Here is a 9,769-nt window from a genome sequence, read left to right as displayed (position 1 = left end):
TTCATGGTTGTTCTGTTTCCACAGAGGACTTTATATTGCAGTGAAAAATGAGCGACAAAATGTGACGCCCAGAAAAGAGTTCAGAGGGTTTACATTAAAGTTTCCAGCGTTGTTGTGTTTTAAAGCAGGATATGAGCCACAACAGTGAGAGTAGAGCTACACGACACATCTGTTCCAGCTGTTTTCATGTGACTGTGATGTTGGTTTCTCACCTTCTCCGACGCCATCTTCACTCTCCTGCAACAACAGAGAAACACCGACATCAGCACGGCAGTCAAAAACGCTCAGAGCACATTTTAAAACAGCAAAGTTGAGCTGCGAATCGCTGCTCTGCTTCTGGACGACGACTCTCTACTTTTATTAACGTGTGGATTCTTTTCAGAAAGCGGTGAATAAACGTGGATCAGTTCTTCCTCAAAGATGTTCAGTTTACCGTCACAGAGGAGGAAAGAAAGCAGAACATATTCCCACCGAAGGAGCTGAAATCACAGAATTTAGACCGTTTTCTTCTAAATGACTCCGAAAATGACCTCGATAACTGCTGACCAACAGAACAAACACATCTGTGTGGAAAAGCGTCCGCCTGCCTCAGGGGGGCGCATGAAATATTTACAGATTTAATCAAATTCCTGATTTGAAACGATGCAATTATTAATGAGAACAGCTGCAGTGGAGGACGGACGTGAAGCAGCAGGTCTGATCCAGAGTTTAAACTACGGAGTCAGTGGTTTATGTCGCCCTCTGTGTCTCTTTGACAAACAAGCGTTTGAAACACACAAACATATACGGATAAACAGGAGTGTCTGTATATATCAGTAAAGTTTTGTATATTTAAAACTGCCTCTGTTGCTCCTTGGACTGACAACCAGCACCAACGGCTTCCATTAGGAACATTCAAATCCAAAGAGTGGGACCTTTAAACAATAAGAAATCATTACACTTTGTATTTTAGATTTTCTTATTGTTTATTTTTGCCTATTTATTGGCTCTATCTTGTGCTGTAACAACCAAATTTCCCCTGGAGGATTAATAAAGTATATCTATCTATCTATCTATCTATCTATCTATCTATCTATCTATCTATCTATCTATCTATCTATCTATCTAATAAAAGAAAACAAAAACAAAGTGACACCATTTATCAGCCAAAAACTGCAAAACACAGTCAGAATTTCAACTTTCCAGCATTTCTTGAACTTCTTATCTGTGAGAAAACTGAACCAAATCTCAGTTTAACATCTTAAAAATGTCCCTCATTTGACAATTTGTCAAATATTTCCAGTTTGCAGTATCCACATTCTGCAAATAACAGAAATTTCTGAGCCCAGAGACGCAAAAATGAAGCCGATAGTGACTCAACTATTTGGCTGAACTGCAGGCAGTGTTTCCACAGAGCAGACGAGGATGGAAACCAAAAATGTGGACACTTAAATCCATCCATCCATTACGCTTAACCCTCACTAGGGTCATGGGGGGCTGGAGTCTATCCCAGCTGACTCAGGGTGAAGGCAGGAGACACTCTGGACAGGTCACCAGTCTATCACAGGGCTACACTTAGAGACAGACAACCAAGCACACTCACATTCACACCTACGGACAATTTAGAATCACCAATTAACCTCAACATGTTTTTGGACTGTGGGAGGAAGCCGGAGAACCTGGAGAGAACCCACGCTGCACGGGGAGAACATGGAGACTCCACACAGAAAGATCCCGGGTGTCCTCACCGGGACGCAAACCGGTGACCTTCTAGCTGCGAGGCAACAGTGCTAACCAGTGATCCACTGATCCAGCCTCGTGGACACTTAAATTTTAGAGCACAGCATTAAAAGATATTTAGTGAAGTATCGCTGCTTCTGTTGTACTTCAAAATTCATCAGACAAATCGTTTACTCAGAGAGGATTCTGTAAAAAAACAAAATCTGCCCTCCTCGATGCAGCCGTGAAGCCAGCAGCTCTAACCAGCAGTACGTGATAAAAAATCAGGGACTTCTCAGCTGAACCGCAGCCTGTGATTTATCACTGAACAAACAGTAAAATAAATGTAGAACTTCTGTCATTTTACTGTGTCTTCCTGCACAATGAACATGTCTGACTTCTCTCTCCTCCTTCATGGTTGTTGTTTCCACAGAGGACTTTATGTTGCAGTGAAAAATGAGACAGAAGCAAAAAGAAACTGCTCACACACAAAAACCAACAACAAACATCTGGTCAAAGTGGTCAAAGTAAGGCCAAATTAGACCGTCTTCCTCCTGGTAGTTATTAAAAACAACTCATTAAAACCATCAGATATGAAACCAAAGTGAAGCTCACAGTGTGGTCCAGCCTGATGTGATCACAGGCTGCTGTGGTTTAGTTTTGCTTTGTTTAATATCCTTGTTCATATCCGGAAACTAGCTTCATGTACAGAGGAGTTTTATATCGAGATTAAATAAATGACCTCCTCTACAGTACCTCTGTGGGTCGCAAACACAACCTGAACACACATGAGCTCGTTCTGGTGCATTTTTCAGTCACCGTCTGGGAGCTGCAGTCACTTTCTGGCACCACACCGGTGTTATGTCACGTTTCAAGCCGTCTAAACGCGCCCCAGCTGGCGCCTTTTCGTCCCGGTGCCGCCGTAGAGAGCAGATCGGCGTTAAAAACGAACCGCTCTGACCGGTAAAGCGGTTAATCTGACACACACCGGTACCGTGTGTGTCTGGTAACGTCCAGACGGCTAACCTGCCCGTTCAACAGCTAACTTTAACTAGTTTCCTCCGAGCTAACGCTGACGGAACATCGACTGGAGAGAATCAAACATGTCCACCGGGAAATTCATTTCGGCGAGTTTCCGCTCAGTGAGCCGCGGCGGGGATCTCGGCTCCCGGTAAAAGTTTTAACGGCAGCGGTGTGTGTCACAGCTCCCGGCCGGGAGACGGAGCCCCGAGCTCGGCGAGCTAACGTTAGCTCCAGCTGGCTAGGTACTCACACACTCGGACTCCACGTCGCTCTTCGCCTCGGGCCGCCCCGCTGTGGCCTCCGCCGGGTCCGGGTCCCGGGCCCGGGGCTTGGTGGAGGGGGAGCCGGACCTCCCGCTGTCCGAACCCGAACCGGACTCGTCGTCGTCCTCGCTGTCCTGGGACGCGCGCCTCCTCCTTCGCCGCCGGTCCGCCATCTTAGGACTCGAATGGTTGGAACCGGAAGGAGCAGGGGATTGTGGGTAGGGGAGTTCTTCTTCGTGGAGCAGTCAGACGGGGCAGCGCTGTTTGCTGCCACCTGCTGGACATTATTGTTATTAGGGCTTCACCTCCACAGAGAGACATGATGGAGGGAGAAATATAAAATAAAATCACAAAATAAATACTCTCAGTGTTTGGCCTCGTTAGTTTGATTCATTATTTTATTGGAAATGACTACAGCTGAGCGGCCGCTGCTTTGAATGTGCAGAAGAAATAAATAAATAAACAAACTTGACTTGCTGTCAGTATAAACAATTTATTTTATTATTGAATGATATTTAAAGATCATTTTTGTTTAACAGGACAAAAAGTTGATCTTAACGAATTTATTAATGAAGGCGGACAGGAAGGTTTGGTGTCATCAGGTCGCGTCAAATGAAGTCAGGTCGAGTTTTAAAAAATTATTGAAGTATGAATCTAAATCATCACCAAAACACCAAATGTTGAATATTTATTTATTATCATGAAAAAAGTCTTTACAGAATTCATTTCAAATAAAACTTTACACAAATAAAATCTAAAAAGCAGCTATCAGACAACATGTGATCCAGGACAGAAAGAAACACGACAGTTATTGTCGTTTCTAAAATTATTCTCAAGTATCAGAAAACAATTAAACACGTAAATAACCAGGTTAAAATATTTCAAGAAAAAGTAAATTAATTCAAGAAAAAAATTTAAAACTTTGTGGTGGTAAATTCCAATAATAATCGGCTGAATAATACCACAAATGTAGTAAATATTATTAAAATAAATAAAGTAAATTAACATTTTGGATTTAAAAGAATCAAGTGGAAATATTTAAACAAAAGGGTGTAAAATAGTAATGTTGAAATATTTTTAGAAAAAAAAAGTCCCGACATTTTGTGAGAACAATTTCAAAAATTATTTCAAAAATAAAAATCCAAATATTCTAAAAACATTTTATTTGGAAAGAAACCTTTCAGTGTGTTAAAAATAAAGTTAAATGTTTTAGGAAAAGTTTGTAGGAAAACATCTCATTTTAAAACAACATTTTATTTTGGGAATCAAATTAAAATATTTCAAGAAATGCTTGTTAAAAGAATAAAAAAAAGGAAATAACAAAAAAGAAAATTGAGTATTAAAAAGAAAGAAAGAAAGAAAGAAAGAAAGAAAGAAAGAAAGAAAGAAAGAAAGAAAGAAAGGAAAAAGTTGTAAAATGTCCTTGTAAAAAAAAGAAGAAGATGGAATTAAAAACCTCTTTTACATGAGCATCAACACAGACGGCAGCAAGACACAGTAAAGACTGTGATTTATTTCAGTAGTTATTTACTGTGTTTGTTTATTTGTTTGTGATAAACAATCTGTGAAATGATCTTTGTAATTATTAAAGAGAATCTTTGGTCAACAGCAGAATAATCACAGAACAACCTTCAGTCACGTGTTAAGATCGACTCTCTGTTAGCTTAGCTTAGCACAAACACTGGAAACAAATAGAAACTGCGAGCCGGGCTCCTCAAGAATAACAAAACAGAGTCGACAGAATGTGATTTGGATGGATGTGAAGCCAGAGACATCCTGTGGAAAACTGGGAAACTATTTGTAAAAACACAAAAGCTTGAGGGAAACATTATTTCAGCCCAGTTTTTGACACATCAACGGGTAAATTAACACCTTTTCTGTGATTTTTTACATATTATCTGAAATTTACCAAAACGGGAAACGTGGAATCACAGTCAAGCGTTCTGTGATTTTTTATAGTGTCTAATATCTGTAACGTACTAAACGGCGAGTCCATGTGAACATGTGACAGGAAGTAAAACCTTTTAACCGACTGCAGCGATTCACATCCAGCTGTGGCGAGTCATCGTTGCCGTGGTGACCGCCAGACGTGATGAAGGTGATGAAGATGAAGACGGCGTCTGGTCTCAGAGTGAGTAGAGCTTCAGCTGCTCCTCCATGTCGCCCTCCGTCACCTCGCCGAGCACTTCCTGGTTCTCCCTCAGCAGGAGAAAGATGGCCGCCAGCTGCTCCTGTTGCACCCTGGGAGTTCAACACAAACAGGTTTGGTTTCATCATTTCAACTACAGATTTCAATTCAGTTTGAAACTCAGCAGCTGCAGCTTCAGGACCACATTTCCAGGACTCCTGTTTGTGAGAACAGCGCCGCCTGCTGGACTGGAGGGAACAGTTCTGGAGCGACTCAAGTTAAAGACCGTTCAGAACCATAATCGACAGCTTTTAGTTTTCTACTGTGTCAACATAACTGTAGATGTTTCTCTGTGGATGGAAAGACGCTTTTATGGTTTTAGTCTTCCAGACTATTTAGTTGTTGAATTAATTAATTTCCTAAAAGCTTCGACATGAACAAACACATACAAAGACAAAAAAATGAATGTAACTGGAGCAACTTAATTTACACGAGATGTATAATTGTGTGGAAAAAAGGGGGGAAAGTCGATAAAAATCCGTAGACTTTTTTTTATTTTACAGTATACACTATTAAAAGAAATGTATGAAAAAAGAAAAAAGAAAAAAAACTGGCAGCAGAAAAAATGGTTATAAATAATAAAAATATGTAACATTTAAAACATTTTAAAAACTGCTGAAAATAACAGAAAAAGTGTAAATATTTATATTTTATAGCTTAAATACAGTAAAACTTTATAGTCACATATTGTAAAAGGAAACATACAGATTTTTGTTGTGGACACGATTTACTTTACTTTTATTTGATTTGTTTTTATGATGTTTTACCGTTAATAAGTAAATTAATGAAATATTTTGATATTATCTGTAATTTAACAGAACATGGTAACAGCTATACAATACCTGTTTAATATTTTAAAACCACTTTATATTATTATTATATTATTATTATTATTAATAATAATAATAATAATAATACATTATTTTTTTTTTTTTCTTTCAAATAATGGCAAAAATCTGTAAAATAACAATATTGATTTATAAAGCAAAAACACATCATAGCTTTATACTCAAATATTGCAAAAGAACAAATTACTGTGGGTAAAAATTTCTGGCGGCTGTGGCTCTGGTGGTAGAGCAGGTCGGTCAGTGATCGGAAGGTTGGCGGGTTGATTCCGCCCTATAACCTGTGTCATGGTTGTTGTTCACCCACCTTGCCTAATTTGACAGAGAAAATCTGTAAAATAACAGTAAATAGTTTTATAGAAAATACAGTTTATTATTAGGGGGAGTCTGGTGACAGTATTAAACAGTGACTATGCAGAAGTCAGATCAGTCCTACAGTCGATACCAGTTGTAAAAACAGTAAAACACAGTCGGCTGGAGTCTCACTGTGCTTTTACCGTAACGTTTTTTCTCCAGAGAATAAAAACTGAACACCGTCGATGTGACAAACGTCTCTTTAATGATCCAGAATTTACAAAAACTGAAGTCTGGAACAGAAACAATCAACAACACACGTTTTATTTTCAAAGTAAAACTCGGCAGAAAGAAGCAGTTTCACTTTCACTTTCACTCTTTCTGTCAGGAAACTAAAGAACAAACAAACGTTTCCTGAAGGCACTTTGGTGAAAAGACGTTTCATGTTTTCACAAGCAGCTCAAAGCTTCATCTTCGTTCGTCTTCATCTCTGCAGATCCTCGTCTTCCTCGTCGATCAGCTGCAGGAAAAAACGGGAGAAGATCAGGACACAGCAAACAAACAAACAAACAAACAAACAAACAAACATATACATATCCAAATCTCGGGTTTATATGAAGGAGCTCAAACACATAAAGTATTATTATTAATATTATTATTATTATTATTATTTTATTAGTTTTGTAGTAATTCATCTTTTTCTACTTTGTCTTATTTTATTTTACAAAGACTCTACAAGTCAAACTCTTCGTTTCATCCACTTAATATATCAGAATGTATCAGATTAATAAAGAAAAAAAGCTGCCAAGAGACAAAACACAAGAAAAAACAGACAGAAACTTACTATAGAGCAGCTGTACGTTGTAAAACATATAGTTTATTGATTAATTCAGTTTATCGACTCACTAAAGGCTTTCGTGGAGGACGTTTTAGTCGCTTTAATGTATAAATAAAGTCAATCTGCCATCAATAAAACACTTTAAGGCTGCAGATGTTCAGCTCACAAACAAACACACAGGTTCAGGACTCACCGTCAGCTGAAGGTTAGCAGGCAGCATGCAGGTTAGAGGTTAAAGCACAGCTGGACGCAAGCCGACAGACGTGACGTGAATAAAAGAGTCAATGAACCAGGAGAACCAAGCAGAACCAGCAGAACCAGCAGAACCAGGTGGACGCAGAAACACTTTACAGAATTTGTCTTCTCTTGTTTAAACTTTTTGCTGAAAGTTGTTTTTATGTTCTTGTGACTTTTTCAGCGAATGTGCTCCTTGTGTAATAACTGTGTTTGACCAGCAGAGGGCGATCCTGCACAAAAAGAGACTCCTGCTCTGTTAAATTCACAATAACTAATAAATTATTATAATAGTTACAAAAACATTACTAATCGAGGACTAAAAACAAGAAGCTGGTTGTGTTCTGAGGAGAATATTTAAAGTTTGCATTAAAATCATGTCGCTGGAACTTTTTTGTTAGAGCTTTAACAAGAACAAACGCAGAAATATGTTTTTGTTGTTCACGAAATGCTGCTAGTTTGTGGAGCAACCACAAAGAAACAGGAAACAATAAAAATGAGACACAAAACGACACGAACGGGACCGAAAACAAAATGGGAAACAACAAAACGCAGAAAAAACGAGACACAAAATAAAGCAAAAGACACCAAAAATGGGCACAAAATAACAAAAAAAAGACCAAAAATGAACAAAATGTGACACAAAATTATAGAAAAACAACCAGAAAAAAACAAATACAAGAAAAAATAAGTCCACAGTGAAGAAAATTGAAACCAGAGCATTTAAGGTTCTCAGAACCACAACCAGTGAGACAACAGCGCCATCATGAGGTCTGACCAGAGACAACAACAATATATCTGAAGACTTAAGATTAACTTTAAGACAACATGAGGACCACAAGGGGTTTTTTTTTTTTAAATATATTTTTCATAGTTTAGGCAGAGAACTGGGTGTTTGTTGCATACTGTCATTAAAATCCCTTTAACAGGAGAAATCATTTAAACGGTGTCACTGCAGAATGTGTCCCTTGTGTTTCCTGTTACAGCTGCTGAAGGTTCCTATGAGAGCCTCTGTGTGTCCTGTGAGGACGTCTTAACCAACTGATGCACATTATTTGTCTGGTTGCGCTGGACACGCTGCCAACTGGTTGCACTGGGAGGTTAACTGGGCTGGCTGGTAACAGGAAGTTAATAACAACCGGCTGCCGTCTGGACCATGTGAGCCGTTGATCAGCAGTTAGCAGGCAGATTGATGAGGCGCCGCGACAGCAGGGACAGACCGATCACTGATCAATAGTTATCAGCTGATATTTAAACTCCACTGATCAATCTGTGTCAAAGTGTCAATATCATGTTAGATATCAAAAATATACAACAACTGACTCATTTATAAGGTATTTCTCTACTGTTACTGATCTCTTGTTTGTTTCCTGTTCAGGGTCTATTTGTTGTCAGTTTGTCTCTGTGTAGCCAGTTTGTTTCTACTTGTAGTCGTTTTGTTTCTATTTGTAGTCGCTTTGTTTCTATTTGTAGTCATTTTGTATCTCTTTGTAGTCATTTTGTTTCTATTTGTAGTCGTTTTGTTTCTATTTGTAGTCATTTTGTTTCTATTTGTAGTCATTTTGTTTCTATTTGTAGTTGTTTTGTTTCTATTTGTAGTCACATTGTCTCTCTGTAGTCAGTTTGTGTCTCTTTGTAGTCATTCTGTGTCTCTTATTTTGTTTCTACTTGTAGTCGTTTTGTTTCTATTTGTAGTCATTTTGTGTCTCTTGGTCATCATTCGGTCTCTTTGTCGTTGTCTCTGTCTCTTTGTAGTCAGTATCTTCATGTCTCATGTCTTTTACGGTCTATCCGTACTGGAGGCTCTGCGGCTGGTTTAGGACTGACGGTCAGGGTGAAGCTGAATGTAGCTGTGAGTAGCTGGTGTAGCTGAACACAGCGAGTTGTAGCCAGGTGTAGCAGGGTGTGGGTGGATGTAGCAAGGTGTAGCTGGATGCAACAAGATGTAGCTCGCGTAGCTCGGAGTAGTTGGGTACAGCCTGGTGTAGCTGAATGTAGCAGGTGTAGCCTGTTGTTGCCAGGTAGCAGAATGTGGCAGGGTGTAGTAGGGTGTGGTGGAATGTAGCAGAGGATAGAAGGCTGCAGCTGGGTGTAGCAGGATGCAGCTGGGTGTAGCAGGGTGTGGTTGGATGCAGGTGGTTGTAGCAGTGTGTGGTTGGATGTAGATGGGTGTAGCAGGTTGTAATTGGGCATAGTTTGGTGTAGCAGGATTTAGCAGGATATAGCTGCCTGTAGCTGGGTGTAGCAGGGTGTAGCAGGATGTAGCTGGGTGAAGCTGGATGTAGCAGTGTTTAGTTGGGTGTAGAAAGGTGTAGCTGGATGTAGTAGGGTGTAATAGGGTGTAAAAGAATGTAGCATAGAATAGAAGGCTGTAGCTGGGTGTAGC

At 39.4% G+C, this 9,769-nt stretch overlaps 2 protein-coding genes across 4 annotated transcripts in view; both read right to left on the bottom strand.

The window, feature by feature from the left end:
- The window catches only part of casc3 (casc3 exon junction complex subunit), a 15,656-nt gene extending 12,499 nt beyond the window's left edge, over positions 1-3,157 (bottom strand). For both annotated transcript variants that reach the window (XM_008300946.1, XM_008300948.1), the window contains exons 1-2: positions 2,972-3,157; positions 213-237 (exon numbers count right to left, since the gene is read on the bottom strand). In XM_008300946.1, the coding sequence (XP_008299168.1) occupies positions 213-237; positions 2,972-3,157 (211 nt within the window). The remainder of the gene's footprint in view (positions 1-212; positions 238-2,971) is intronic.
- A 3,396-nt stretch (positions 3,158-6,553) lies between these two features.
- The window catches only part of si:ch73-366l1.5 (FILIA-N KH-like domain-containing protein), a 22,885-nt gene continuing 19,669 nt past the window's right edge, over positions 6,554-9,769 (bottom strand). For both annotated transcript variants that reach the window (XM_008300943.1, XM_008300944.1), the window contains one exon: positions 6,554-6,831. Coding sequence is in view for 1 of the 2 variants with exons in the window: in XM_008300944.1 (XP_008299166.1) it covers positions 6,828-6,831 (4 nt within the window). In the remaining variant the exon portion in view is untranslated. The remainder of the gene's footprint in view (positions 6,832-9,769) is intronic.

Source organism: Stegastes partitus, unplaced genomic scaffold, assembly GCF_000690725.1.
Source record: "Stegastes partitus isolate 25-593 unplaced genomic scaffold, Stegastes_partitus-1.0.2 Scaffold1611, whole genome shotgun sequence".
NCBI lineage: Eukaryota > Metazoa > Chordata > Actinopteri > Pomacentridae > Stegastes > Stegastes partitus.
This window is presented reverse-complemented; position numbering and strand designations above follow the sequence as displayed.